General features: G+C 38.6%; 1 protein-coding gene across 1 annotated transcript; it reads right to left on the bottom strand.

The window, feature by feature from the left end:
• Nucleotides 1-276: 276 nt before the first annotated feature.
• On the bottom strand, nucleotides 277-11,925 carry LOC100772751 (vitamin D 25-hydroxylase). Its single transcript, XM_027410135.2, has 5 exons — nucleotides 11,701-11,925; nucleotides 4,671-4,812; nucleotides 2,773-3,405; nucleotides 1,720-2,049; nucleotides 277-452 (listed from the first exon to the last, which is right to left on the bottom strand). Exons 1-5 carry the CDS (start codon nucleotides 11,923-11,925, stop codon nucleotides 277-279), a joined length of 1,506 nt encoding a protein of 501 aa, XP_027265936.1.
• Nucleotides 11,926-15,201: the final 3,276 nt, after the last annotated feature.

Here is a 15,201-nt window from a genome sequence, read left to right as displayed (position 1 = left end):
GCCAGATCAGAGAAACCTTATACTAAACAATAACTCTGTTTAGTGCATCCATGGCCCATTTTTAGTATCTACATAACACCTGCACCATTGTGCCATTCAATACATTCTACAACAAGAGTTTGTGGAAGTTAGAAAAATAACATAACTAATGCTTTTTATTGTCCTAGTACTATTTTAAACAATGTATCTATGTTCACTTAGCTTTATAAAACTGTGGCTTTGGCACAAATATCATTATTGATTAAACAAGTTAATTCTCTAATACAGTGTGTACTTTCAACGTCTTTCTGCACAGATGAGGTAGGACTGGGGTTGCAATGTCATGCCCAACCTGGGTTTCAGGTTTGGAACTAGCTCATGTGGAAAATGCAAATGAAATTGCTGAAGCAATGCTGTAAAAAACAAGAACATTTCCATCCGAGCCAGCTGTTCTCCAAGACAGTGTCTTCTCCCTAAACAGAAAAGGAAACAAGTTTAAAGACCATTTACTAAAATATCTAATATTTGGGTGTCATTCAAGGAAATCAGGAATTTAGGTTAAAAGACATCATATCCTGAGAAGAGTCTCAAATCTCAAAGATTAGAAACTAGCACTTAATCCAAGAAACACATTCCTTTATTTCCTTATATCAGATCATGGACTTTTTAAAATTTTGTTCCCATCTCTGACTTCTCTTGCACAATGCAATAGAGTTTATGACATGCTATAGAAGGTCTTTGGGATGTGACATTTTGTTCTTATAGCTCCAAGGGAAGCCTATTTCAACTGACCTATTGAGTACTTTCTTTAAGTGATAAAGATGTAGCCCATCTTCCAAGCTCTGTGATTCATGTTGTCTTTTATAGCAGAAGCAGTATTTACTAGTTAGAGATGACATGATAAACTAGAGGCAAGATTCTAGCTTTACCTGGAGTTCTCATATTTTTCCTTTTCCTTATATGGGTGTCAGTTTCACATACTTGTTACTGATTTTTTGCTCTAGAAGTTTGACTACAGCCTCCACATTCATAAGCTTAAAAGTTTCTGAAGTAGCCAGCCACAGCTACTCTAGCTTTATTTAATAACCAAGGCATAGTTTGAATAGAAACAGGTACTCATCACTTTAATAAAACCATCCTCTCCTGTAAGAAGTAATGTTACATGTAAGAGCAAGAATGGAGGATACCAAGAAAACAAGGCCCTCTAAACCAGTATGATTAAAGCTTGTATGAACTCAGAGGCTGGGCATGCACAGGGCCTGCACAGGTCTGCATCAAGTCCTCTGCATATATACCATAGCTTCCAGGTTAGTGTTATTATGGGATACCTGAGTGTGTGAATGAGTGTGTCTCTGATTCTTATGCCTTCTCTTGAGCTCTTCCAATTCCATTGTTGTTTATGCAGTAGTTTTTGTTTTTTATTATATTTTACTTTGTTATATTTCATTATTATCCCATAGAAGCCTTTTGTTTTCTAATGAGAGACAAGAAAAGGGGTGGATCCAGATGGGAGGGGAAGTGGGAAGGAACGAGGAATAGTAGAAGGAGAGACAACTGTAATCAGAATATGTTAAATGAGGAAAAACTATTTTCAATAAAAAGAAAAATTACTCAACAATGGGAATTAATTTTAAGTATTCAGAATTAGCTACTCTGGAACAGGTTGCTTCAGATTGAGATGGTATTAATAATAAGTTATTGTTATACTTTAAAATTATATACATGTGAATGTTTTCTTACCTAGAGAAAAAGGAATGAAAGCTTCCTTTCTAGTAAAATGTCCACTACTGTCCAGAAATCGCTCAGGATAGAACATGTCTGGGTCTTTCCAGTACTTTTCATCAAAGTGAACAGAATAAAGATTTGTAATGACTGTTGTCCCTTTAGGAATAGAATAACCACGTACAACTGCATCTTCAGAGGTTGCATGGAAAATCCCCAGTGGAACTATATTACAGAATCTTAAAACTTCATGTAAAACTGCTTCAGTATAAGGCATTTTGCACTTGTCTTCCCAAGAAGGCCTCCTATTATAGCCCATAATTAAATCGATCTCTTTATGAACTTGTCCTGTCAGAGAAATATGTTAAAGTTATTATAGAATTCTTAAATTATATGTAAACTTATTTTTCTTCTGGGTACAACAAATGATAACCCTTTAATAAATCAACAGAGTATGAGTATCTCTAGATTTGAATTTTTCATCATCTGGTAGCTACATGAATTAATTATATACCCCCTATAACTTGCATTAATAATAACCAACACTCTGGGTAAGGTCAAGAAAAGGATTATGAATAAATGTGTGATCAGCCTAGAATCAGAGCAGTATCACTATACACAAGGAAAATAATGAACATTAGACCTCACTAAGAGAAAGCAGAGTTCAGATTCCAGCTTTGTGGCTTCTAGATACTCAACCTTTGATGTCCTTTATAAAATACACAAATTAAGATCCATTTTACTTGTTTTTTCTTAATCATAGTGCCACCCTACATATCCAGTTTGGTTTTAGGTTATGGTGGCCTTGAGCTTGAGAGTCTTCTGCCTCAGCCTCCTGAGTTCTGTCTGAGATTAGAGGAATATCATCAGCATGCCTAGGCTGCCTGCCTGCCCACCCTCCTCCCTTCAATTTGCATCGAAATACTAGATTTGAAAACTGTAATTATGAGACAGTTCCCTTCTTGGCTCTCAGTTGGAGTTACTAAAACTGCTTTATATATGGTTAAACATTCTAAAGCATACATGTGCCATATATGTTAGGAGAGACCCTGAGGTCAAGAATATCCTCACCTTGAATATTAGGATAAAGGGCCATGAAAAGAATTGCCCAGCGTAGCACATTGGTTGTAGTTTCAGTTCCAGCAATGATGAGTTCACCCACTGAAAAAATTAGATTCTCTTTGGAGAACATAGATAAAGGATCATTTTTACTTTGATCCATTTCATCTAAATAGGCATCAACAAAATGCTGAGGTAAATGAGGCTTTCTGTTGACTGAAGCTTTTTCAATAAGTCTTGAAAGGAAATCATAGACCACATCTGCATTTCTGAAAAGCTTTTGATGTTTTCCAAAAGGTAAGATGCCAATCCATGGAAATGCATTATACAGGAAGACAGGAGCACTGGCAGCTAGTTCCACGTTCTCACTAAATAACTCAATCATGTGCTGAAAATCAGTGTCTTCATAAGTGAATCGTCCTCCAAAAAGGATCAGATTAGTTATATTTGAAACAGCATTTGTTATTAGTTGCTTGAGGTCAAAAGGTTTGCCTTTGTATGTTTTAATAGCATCAATTAAAAACCAAGTTTCTTCTAAGATTTTAGATTCAAAAGATTTTTGGCCACATCCGAAATAGTGAAAACTGTTAACAGCCAGTCTTCTGTGATCAATCCATCCTCGGCCATATCTGGAATTGAGTAAGCCTAGAAGGACAGTATTAAAAATAGTATGTAATTCATATTTCTCTGTAAAATGCTGTGGAATAAAACACAAAGGAAAAATTCAAAGATGGAGAGTCAGGAATTTTAGGCCCTAATTATCTAAGTACATTACTGGGTCCTAGTTGATGCTGCTCAAAAGCATAAAACATTAGATAAACCTATTCTACATGAAAGGACTGGCAGAAAAGACCTATAAATTCTCATTGTCGTACCACAAGAAACTGTCCAGTCTTGTGTAATCAAAGTCAGATGAAGTAGGTCTACATAAATCTATTATTCAGCTTTCCACACACACACACACACACACACACACACACACACACACACCACACACACACACACACACACAGAGACACCTTATAAAAGACAAATGATTGTGTGCTCTATGGACAGAATTTAATTTGGGATTAAAGAAATACCCCCACATCTGAAGTTTCAAGTTGAAAAAAACTAGATTTTCATAATATGAACTTCCTTCTGTTGAAGGTATATGATGCCCAACAAGGTAATTATGCCAAAGTCAAGGGCATCCTTGAATTGTTCATAGTATAAATGCTCATGTAATAAAAAAGAAAAACATGAATTCAAAATTTGCTAATGTTATTATTACCTGCCATATAACCTATTTAAGCAAGACACTAATTTCTTTTAAAGGAAATAGGGAGGTCTCATTACAGAATTTAGAATATTACTGTTAAAAAATCAGATACCAGTTCTATCTGGTGTCAACATTCTATTTTGGACTTTCTAATCGTGTCAACTTTCAGCTTTTCCTCCTTGCAGAATATGTAGCCATCCAAATCTGATCATGACTAAGTCCTACAGAAAGCCTGTCCTTTGTATAACTACAGCTTTCCATTTATACAGTATAATGATGAGTAGTTAAGAAAGACTGCTTTAGTTTCTATAAGCTTGTACATGTCAAATGTCTGTCACCAAATAGTCAAGATTGTGACCAAAAGGAAACTTCGGATTCATGGTGTGTGTGTGTGTGTGTTGTGTGTCTGTGTACTCCTAAATTGTTTCAGTACTAATCAAGTACTGATTCTTTAAAGCATTACTTATGTTTCTTAGAATTGAATAGCAATAAAACTAGCATGTAATAGTCTAAAACATTATTGAATGCAATCTGATGGCTCCTCAGATCCAGGTTTCACAAATTATAAAACAATCTGCCTATACTAAAAGTATTTAAAATAATGAATGTGATTTAAAACAGGTTCACTGAACAGTTGAAAAAAACATACCTCCCATTTTTGTCATCTTCATGAACAAAGGAAAGCATGGTCTATCTGCAAAAGTTTCACTTTGATGAACAAGGCATTCTTTTACTACATCATAGCCATTTAGAACCACAGTTGATATGCCTCCAAGATCTAAACTGAAAATCTTTGAGGAGAAAAACAACATTCAAATACCAAATGTATAGTGAAACAGCCACATAATCCACATGTTCTAAGCCTATTACTCCTATTATTTGTCACTTCTCTAAAAACATAAGAATTTGCTATTTGACAATGTTTAGACAGCATGATTAATTATACCACTCCATGCCTGGAATCATCTTACAAGGTATAATGGAAAAAGTGTTGGACACCGGAAGCCTGCATTCTACTTTAAGGTTTGCCATTACATAGCTTTAAGGTACTAGGCAGAACAAAAACAAATTATATTTGATTTAGATACTCTATTAAAATTCATTCCATCTCAGAAACAGTTGGCCTGAACAAGGGAGAGCATATCGACCCCAGATGCTGTCTGGGAGGCCAGTACAAGACTGATCCAGACCCCTGAACATGGATGTCAATAAGGAGGCCTCTGTACTCCAGGGAGCCTCTGGTAGTGTGTTAGTATTTTTCCCTGGTGTAAGAAGGGACTTTGAGAGCCCATCCCACATGAAGGGATACACTCTGGTCCTGGACACATGGGGAAATGCCCAGGCCCAGCACAGGAAGATTTGGTGGACTTTGCAGAGCCCCAGTTGAGGGCACTACCCTGCCTGGAGAGTGGTGGATGGTTGGAGTGGGGGGTAGGTTGGGGTGGGGGAGGAGGGATAGGGGTGGGGGAGGGAGAGGGAGAAGGGACTTAATGTGAAACAAGCTTGTTCCCTAACTTGAACTAATAAAAAAAATTAAAAAAAAGAAAAAGAGAAAGAAATGACAAAAAAAGATTCATTCCATCTCAAAATATTTATTATTTAGGAATCTCATTTTATTTCCAAGACAAATATATAACTAGCTTTATAACTAGCACTATTCATCTATTATTATACCAGCTTAAGTGTTTGTGTGGGAGGGACTGAAAAGTCCAAAAGACAACAGACAACTTTGGAATTCAAGTGTGTGTGTGTGTGTGTGTGTGTGTGCGCGTATATGAGAGAGAGAGAGAGAGAGAGAGAGAGAGAGAGAGAGAGAGAGAGAGAGAGAGAGAGAGAGAGAGATGAGAATGAATGATATTTGCCTTTCAAAATGCCAGGATTCTATGGGAACCTAACTTTAGAGGAAAGATATTTACCATGTATACATAGGTATATACCTTTCATCCAAGAGAAAAGCAAAGCAGGATAATCCATCCGATAACTTGCTGGAGCTGGTTTTTTTGTTTGTTTGTTTGATTTTTGTTTTTGAGTTGTTTGCCACATGTTGTACTTTGATTTCTTTGGCTGTGATAAACACCATGACAAAAAACAACTTAGGGGAGGAAAGGGTTTATTTCAATTTACACTTCCAGATCACAGTCTATTAATGATGGAAGTCAGGACAGGAATCTGGATACAGGAACGGTGGAGGATCTCTGCTTATTGACTTAATCTCTGGTTCTATCTTGTAGCTTTGTTATGGAGCCCAAGTATACTTTCCAGGTTTCTCTGCTGTGATAAAATATCATGACTAAAAGCAAAAGCAACCTGGAGAGGAAAGGCTTTATTTCATGTTACACTTCCACATCACAATCCATCATTGAAGAAAGTCAGTGCAAAAATGTAAGCAGGGCAGGAACTTAAAAGACAAGAACTGATGCAGAGGCCATGGAGGACTGTGGTTTATTGGCTTTGTCCTCATGGCTTGTTCTTCCAGCATTCTTGTAACACCCATGACCTCCAGCCTAGAAATTGCACTGCCCATAGTGAACTGGTGGGTCCTCTCGTATCAATCATCAGTCAAGAAAATGTACCATAGGCTTGCCCACAGGGCAATCTGGTGGGGTCAATGTCTCAATCAAGGTTGCCTCCCAAATGACTCTAGCTTGTGTAGAGTTGACATACAATTAGCCAGCACACCAGGGATCATGCCCTACCCCCAATGAACCAGGTCCTCCCATATCAATCATCAATCAAGACAATTTTTTTCCCCAGTCCTGGGACAAAGTGATTAAGTCAATTCTTCAAATGAGTTTCCCTTTTCCCAGGTGACTCTTAGTTACCTCAGGTTAACAAAAACTAGCCAAGACACCATAGGGTCACCTCATGTCACTCATCCTGAAGTGTATTTTAGCTAACCTAATGTAAAGGCCTAACCCAGTGAAAAGCCTATTTATCATTAGGTCCCAAAGACTGCTTATCACTATCATCTCAGGAATTGCCCAAGGGTTTCTTAGCTAAAATACTGAGATAAGCCTTATCTTGGAACAAACACCAAAGGTATATTTAATTGCAATACATTCTGCTTCAGCAGAAAACAGGAGGTCTTAGCTGATAACAAAAGTTCTTCAGGAGTTAGTCAGCAAAACTGATAAAGATTACTAAGAGGAAATACAATCAGTCCCACCAGAGTCTTTGGCACAAGGGTGGGTCCTGGAACAGGGAAGTATGTACATTTAGAATGTTGCAGGAAGAATATACATTTTGTACACAGTGGTATTAGTTTTAGGCCATGGGGAAGTTTTTTAGCACAAAAGGAGTTGCTACCGATAAGAAAATGAGAGATCTTTCCAGTTCCCAAAGCAATATTAGTTTTGTCAAAGAAAAATCTTCCCCCAAAAATGTATTCAGTGAAAATTCCACAAGAATGTCATTAATGGTGTAGCATGAATAATAAAAACCCAAAGACAGATATTGGGGTTCAAGCTGAAGATCAGAGAAGCAAAGCAACCAAGCCACTGGAGAGTTCTTACCTCTTCCAAGGCTAAGACCAATGGGGGGACAATCCTGTCCTCAAAATGAGTGCAGACTGCAATGCTCCCCACCAAACCTCAGACTGCCCCAAGATTACACTGAGCTGTTGCCTTTTATTCCTCTCTAGTGCTTGAATTAAAGGCAAGTCAAACCCAAGTGCTGGGATCAAAGGTGTGAGTTGTTTCTCTTTTAGACTGATTTACTCTCATGTAGCCCAGGGTGGCCTTGAATACAGAGATCCATCTGCCTCTGTCTCCCAAGTGCTGGAATTAAAGGTGTGGCCACCACTGCCTGGTCTTATGGCTAACTAGGGACTTAGCTGTGCACTCTGATATTCAGATAAGCTTTATAAGATAATAAACAAAATATCACCATGAAGTGGTAGAAAAAATGCAGGAAGATGCAGGAAAAAAACAAAACAAAACAACAAAAAAAACTTCATCATTTTGTCAGAATAGTGCAACAGTTGTTGTTGAAAGCTATGTGAGTATGAAGGCAGAACAGAGGGAGAATATATTTCAAAGAAAACCTTCAGAATGTGGTTACTGGAGGTTATAAAAAAAGGCCTAATTACTTAAGAAAGCTATTATATAATCTACCTTTACTCAAGAAATTAAGATAGTTGTCTGTTAAGAGAATACAATTGGGAGAAATTTTACTTGATCTAGTTGTACATTCTACTTAAGAACTTTTAGTAATGTTTCATCAATCAAACTGCAAAAACTTAAACTGTTTTGATCTATGGAAGGGTCCAAGATTAGGTTCATTCAATCTTTGATTTATTGGGCAGTTTTTAAATGTCTATTATGAGATAATTGTGCTAGCAGAGAAAAAGAAATACATCATTCTTGCCTTCTAGAAGTTTCTGTATCTTTACATAATTTCTTCTCCACCCAAACTAGCTCTACATAGAAAATATCAGTTAATAACAACACTTTTTCATCCTTCAACATTTGCAGGTCCTGTTTGAATGTGAAGTGTTTCCCCACAGACTTGTGGTTGAACACTTTGTCCTCAGCTGCAAACACTGTTTTGAAGGATAACAGAACCTTTGGGAAGTGGAGGCTAACAGGAGGTAGTGGGTTTCTGGGACAAGGCAATCCTGGCCCAGTTCCAGCCAAGTCGTCTCCTGCTTCCTAAATGGTACAAAGTGAGGAGCCACTGTAAACTCCTGATGCCAAAAATTGACCCAGCTGTCATGATAAACTGTACCTTCTGCACCATAAGCCCAAATGAACCCTTCCTTTCTTAAGTTGCTTCTGTGAGGTACTTGAGCACAAGAGAAAGGTAACTAACAAAGGTCCTGGACCCATGTTGACTCAATTTCCTCCCAAACTGTACATTCAACTGCTCAGCATGTATACTGTTTGAACTGTGAAGTTATAAAAGAAGTTGGTCAAATATCACTTCAGATCTTAAATGTATCCTAATAGCTTATATGTTAAAGATATAGTCTTTAGCTTAGTGCTACAGGAAAAGGACAGAAGCTTTAAGGTACCTAGTGGGAGGTTTCAAGTTATGGGTATACCCTTGAAAGGAGGAATCTTGGCTCCTCCTCTTCACTCCTTTTTGTTTCTTGGCAGTCTTGTTTGCCACACACTCCCACCAGGATACACTGCCTCACCACAGTTACAAAAGTAATGTGGTCAACTTAATGCCTTAAATATCTAAGACAGAATCTACAATAAATCTTTCCTTTTTGTAAGTTTATTATCTCAAATATTTTGTTTCAGTAATGCAGAGCTGGCTTTTATATCTATACTCTAGTTCAAGCCACCTGCATTTCATTTCACCCTTATGATAGACCCAGAATGCTGCTTCTTGCCCTTGGTGTTTTCTCTGTTCCTGGTGTGTTTTCCCTAAGATGTTCTTATAGCCTGCTTCTTCATCTCCTTTTAAGCTGTCCTTGCAATAACACCTGCTCCGACTAACTTAAAATTCAACCTTCCAGCAGTGTCCATTTCCATTACCATAGTTTAGCTTCTGTTGTGCCTCATACAGCTCTAATATATTACATAATTTACTTATATTTATTTTATCTGTCTGCCCCCAAATAGAATGCATGCTACCTAGAAACAGTGATCTCTGTTTTGTTCACTACTATATCATCAGCACTCATGATAGTGCATGGCTTTTGATGACAATTGATGCATGTATGCTGAATTAATGAATTTTGGCAGAAACATATTTAAGCATATTATTATAACATAATTGGCTAAGTACTAACAACAAACAAATATACATAGTGCTAGTGCTGATAAGCAACTGCCACATTTTCAATCTTTGCTTGGTCTGTTTCCTCATCTGGAATGCTTCCCTTGATTGCCATACTACCTAAACCATATCAAGTCTTTAGAGACCATATTCCATATTGTTTTTTAAAAAATATGCATTTTTATTCTCTTTTCTTTGAGCCATCACAGCTCATATAAAACCTTCCATGACATTAATTTTATACTAGTTTTAACCTGAAACATTTTCTCCTGTTTGGTTTCAAAATTATAAATACCCGTAAAAGTGACTTATTTTTTCAGGTTTAAATTCTCCAAGAACCCCACTCAGTGCCTTGAATAAGTTCTCAATAAAAGTTCTCCATAAAATAAATTAATAAATTGCCAGTTTTGTTTGCTGCAATGCAAAATAATCTTCTTTATTGCCCATAAGAGTATTGCCTGAAAGAGTCAGACAAATCCACTTATATCAACTTTGATAGCTATGGCATGCTGCTCAAAATCTACTTTAGGAATCTAATCACAACAGAAGCTAAAATAATCAAGAGTGACTCTCCAAAGAAATGGCAATTTATGCTGCAGCACATTCTATTTAAGACTGTTTAAAAATAAATGTGACTCTTGGTCACTGCTGTTTTCCTTTCAACAATTATAAAGGATTAAACTCACAGAGCATAAAAGTAGGAAAATTCAGATTTATTTTTTATTTGACTACACATCTCAAATTAAAAAGGGAGACAGAAAAATAACTCCTACAAACTGTTTCCCACAACCTTTCTGAAGTACAGGAAGTAAGTCTCCTAATGTATAAAAAATGGTTAGTATTTTAACAACTTATACTAATTTTGACACTGTCAGAATTGAGAATTACTCCTAAGATAATTGGAAATCTTCAGGGATGTTCTATAGCTAGAATAAAGATCAAATGCAGCCACAGTTTTAAAAGAGTTAATGTTTGGTGGTTATTAAACCTAACAATACAATGTTTACTCTGAAATGCATACATTTTCAGTTTTGTTCCTTGCAGTTTAGCAGTTTTATCAGCACAGGTTAGCCTTATTTGATGTGTAATAAACAGTCATCGTTGTAAACAATGAAGTTTCCTCAGTGTACCAGAAACAAAATAATTTATGCCAAATTCTAAGTAATTCAATCTAATCAACCTATTCCTAATGACAGTCTTCCACACACATATTTTAATTTTAGCTTACTGTAATAGACCTGCATCACTTATATGAATATTCATAGTAAATAAAGAACTCCTTTCAGCTCAAATATTTATGTATAAAAATTTTAATTTCCTATTCAATGAGACACCATTTCAAATACTTGGTCTAAAGATAATTTTAAATTTGTAGGCATAATAAATTTCTGTTGGATTGGGTGTATGTCTCAGTGTTAGAGCACTTACCTAGCATGCCAGTCTGTATGGCCAACTCCTAATACCACTAAATAAAGGTATCTATCACATATAGTAACCAAAATCATATATAACAGCCAATATATTTGGGAATCATTTTACTGTTTTGGTTATCACTATCCTAAGTATCTTGATGAGGCAAATTTAGGATTCAGAAAACTAAAGGCCGATGTTTTAGCGTTAAATCTTTAAAAGAAAAAAAAAAGTTTAAACGTCAACCTGCAATACTAACCACTAACTCTGTCCTAGAAACTCACAACGTCTTCATTTTCCCCACAAGCTCGGGAGCCCTAGGGCCGAGAAATTTCTCTGACAGGCTACAGGCCACACAGCACATGCACACATGCTCGCCTGTGGGCGGGAAACTCAACAGAAGTGCCTCTGGTGTGGCAGCGGTGAGGCGGCTTCCGGTTGGAGGTGCTGCCCTCGAAGCGGGTTTCCCTCGACGGGCGGCAGGCCCACGGGGGTCTCTGGCTGCTGCTTCTGGCGGAAGGAAGGTCTGTGGCGCGGCCTACCTCGCCATATACCCGGCTCTGCCTCCTCATGTAGACGTGGGGAAGCTCGGCAGACATGGCCAGGGAGCAGATGTTCCCAATGAATGGCAGCCGCGGCGGCCCCGGGGGGAAGCCCGTCGGTCGCCTCTGCCTCAGGAGCTGGCGGACCACCAGCACGACAAGCAACAGGAGGAGAGCGCCCGCGAGCGCGGCTGCACAGGCCTGGAATCCCGGTAGCTTCCACATGGGCTCGGGCTCAGCTGCAAACCAGTCAGTCCAAGCCGCTGAGGCTGGGGCGCCCTCTATCCTTGCCGCACCCTCACTGGCCCAATGCCCCGACGGCCCGCCCTATCTCCACGGTCATTGGTTCGTTGGGTGTGGGCTTAGCGCCCTTTGGGTCAGCCACCTCCAGGATCTTCCCTGCTCAGAGTCTCATTTGCAAACCTTTGGATTTGGCTTGGCCCTCGGTGAGCACCACCTTCGTGGACACGGAGTCCTAGGGCCCCTTTCCAGAATGATGTCAGTAGGCTGGTCATCATTCTCTGGGCTTCGTTCTCTGGGCTAGGTGCTTCTTGTGTCTCTGGATGCCCGTCCTTAAAGTCGCAGGTCTGTTTATTTCAGTCTGTGGATGGTGAAGAGGTTTATCAGAAAGGAAAAGGAGATAACCTCTCTGTATTTTGCTTCACTCGTCTACAATTTCACCTTTTGTTACGAGGCATTTCTTTGCGGACCTTGGAGGATTCTGATTAGTGCAGGTCACCTATCTGTTTGCCTTTTTCTGGCTCCCTAAACTGGTTTCTTATTAGTAATCTGAGGCCTCTCTTATCAGGGATAGCGCTGACTAGAGTTTTCTTTCTCCTATGGAGGCAGAAGCAATGATTTGATATTGTTAGTTCAACCCACATTCCTGTTTTCTTTTGGGTAATTGCTTGCAACACGGGGCCTGCAGGGCTTGGGATTCCTGACAATGCCTTCAGATTATTATTCAGCATTGGCAAAAGTTTGATGGTCCTCACTAGCTTAAGTTTTAGTCACACAATTATTTATTGAATGCCTACTCTGTATACATGTCCTATTCAGCGAAGATACTTGGGTGGATAAGAACATAGTCCCTACAGGTTCCCCCCCCCCAGGATCTGCACCCCTAGACTACCCAACTACTGCTTGTTAAAAAGCTTGATATTTTACCTTGAGAGTTTCCTTGATTTTATTATTAGTTTCCTAGTACATTAGAAAAATAATAGTGAGATGTTATTACTAAACTTAGCCTTCAGTGTTGTAGGATGGATATGGAGGTTGCAATTGGGCAAGAGTAATGTTGGAGCACTGGGAGCAGGGTAATATCACTTTTTAGATACTTGATATCAGCTCTGCCTTCCTCTCTGACATCATTTTAAGGCTTGAAGTGTCTAGCTTGGTCACAGTGGTTGTGCTGTACAGGCACTCCATTCAAGAGGGATTCCCTTTCATTGTTTATTTAGCAGATTAATTTCAATTCTAGAAATATTCTCCAGTTTGCATTGATTCTTTCCTTGCTACCTTAGTAGAAAATGCAGAATCACCTGTTATCACATCATCTGATTGACAGCCCTGATGGCATGTCTCCCCCACTGACACTTAAGGAATAAAAGCTAAGGAATAACAAACTCATGGCATAGAACCTGCTCTGAGGCCATTTATTTTGGCAGTGCTCAGTAAAGATAAATAGCTCACTGCACCATTTCTTTCATTCCATCACACAGCATTTGCTCTTTGAATGGTAGACACTGATCAATACTTTTTAAAAATAGCTTTTATTACTATTGGGATGTTTAGAAGTGGAGGATTTTACCTTTATACCACGTGATTCTCCAATGCAAAGTGGAGTGATTTCTTGGAGAAATGTGAACACCGTATACTGGGCTTTGCCATTTCTATGTGCAGAGTGATTAATAGTTGTATCAGAGAAGAGGACAGCCTATGCTCCAATGAGAGCCTCTTTTTATTGGCCTTTGGGAACTGTTAGGGTTTGAATATGGTTTGTCATCACCAAAAGTCATGTTGAGGCTTAGCCTCCAGTGTCTTGAGAGTTATTGGGATTGTTAAGAGGTAATTAGGTTGTGGGTGCTCTACACTCACAAAGGTATTAATGTAGCCACCTCAAGGATGAGTTCCTTATCCTGTGGAGGCCTGTTAATAAAAGTAAATTGGTTTTCTGTTGCTGCTTTTCTGTCCATGTCAGCTCTTCTGTAAGAACCTGCTGGTGCTTCCCTTGCATCTTTTCCCTGTAGAGCAGCATGTAGCCCTCAGTTTAGAAGCCCTACATAGATGCTGGTCCATGCTCTTGGACCTACAGAACTGTAAGCTATATACATGTCTTCATAAATTACTGGACCTAGTAGGAAACAGAAATGGCCTAAGACAGGAACCAGCCCTCTTCATCCCGAGAAGTGCTGTCTGTTGAATCTCAGTACTGTGGTCCTGGGTGCTCACTCTCCTCTGCCTCTCTGGCTCAGAGTGATGTAGCAAGCACAGATTGGCCTCCTTTGCACATTCCATTGTTCAGATGCATGGTGTCTTATATTGGAACAGAAGGAAGTAAGAAAGTGTTGAGCTGAATCATATTGGAGCCTAAGGCAAAAGAAAAAAATCAATAATACAGATCCTTCCTTATTAAAAATTTCATATCTTGTTCATGAATTTTGCTTTTTGATCATAAAGTGTTATATTGAAATACTATTTTGATTTTTAGGTTTTATGATGCTCCTTTAAATTTTGCTCCCAAAGTGAACTCATTTGCTGCACCCGATTCTGGGTGAAAGGATATCCAAGTGACAGTTTTGACTATAAAGTGGTGTGCAGGAACTAGATTTGTATACTCATTTTTCCCCCATGGTATTCTAGGGGACTGGAACTGACTTGAGGATGATAATTATATCTGTAAGTAGGATTTGAAGACCCCTTTGAAACGTCTGTCTTCATCCATAAAAGCATCTCCCCCTACCCATTTCTGGAACCTTCATTTTTACAAAGTTAATTTGTATGACTGAAACATTCTCTAAAACAGACAGATTTAGAAAACACAGCTGGTTGTGGTGATGCCTAACCATATCATATGCTGATGAGGCAGAAGTAGGAGGATTATGAGTTTGAGGCTATCCTGGGCTACACATTTGCAGGCTGAAGAGCTTGCTTAGCAGTTAGGAGCACTGGTTACTTACTCTTCTAGAGGATTCAGGTTCAATTCCCAGCACCCAAATGATAGGTTTACAACTGTCTGTAATTCTTGTCCCAGGGATTCAGATGCTCTCTTCTGGAACTATCATTGATTTGTAGATACTAAGGCCAACCTACAACTGTAAGATGCTGTGCCTTCAAAGGAACAATGCCTTCACTAAAATGTGCTGCTTTGGTCAAACATATCTGGCAGGCAAAGGATCTTTTTCAAATTTCTTTTTTCCAATTCAAAAGGCAAATTTCTGAAAAATAAACCATATATACATTTAGAATACAAAGTCTGATGGATGAAGAATATAGTTCATA

The sequence above is a fragment of the Cricetulus griseus genome, chromosome 3 (assembly GCF_003668045.3).
Source record: "Cricetulus griseus strain 17A/GY chromosome 3, alternate assembly CriGri-PICRH-1.0, whole genome shotgun sequence".
Classification (NCBI taxonomy): domain Eukaryota; kingdom Metazoa; phylum Chordata; class Mammalia; order Rodentia; family Cricetidae; genus Cricetulus; species Cricetulus griseus.
The sequence above is the reverse complement of the archived record's forward strand: the minus strand, read 5'-3'. Positions and strand labels throughout refer to the sequence as shown.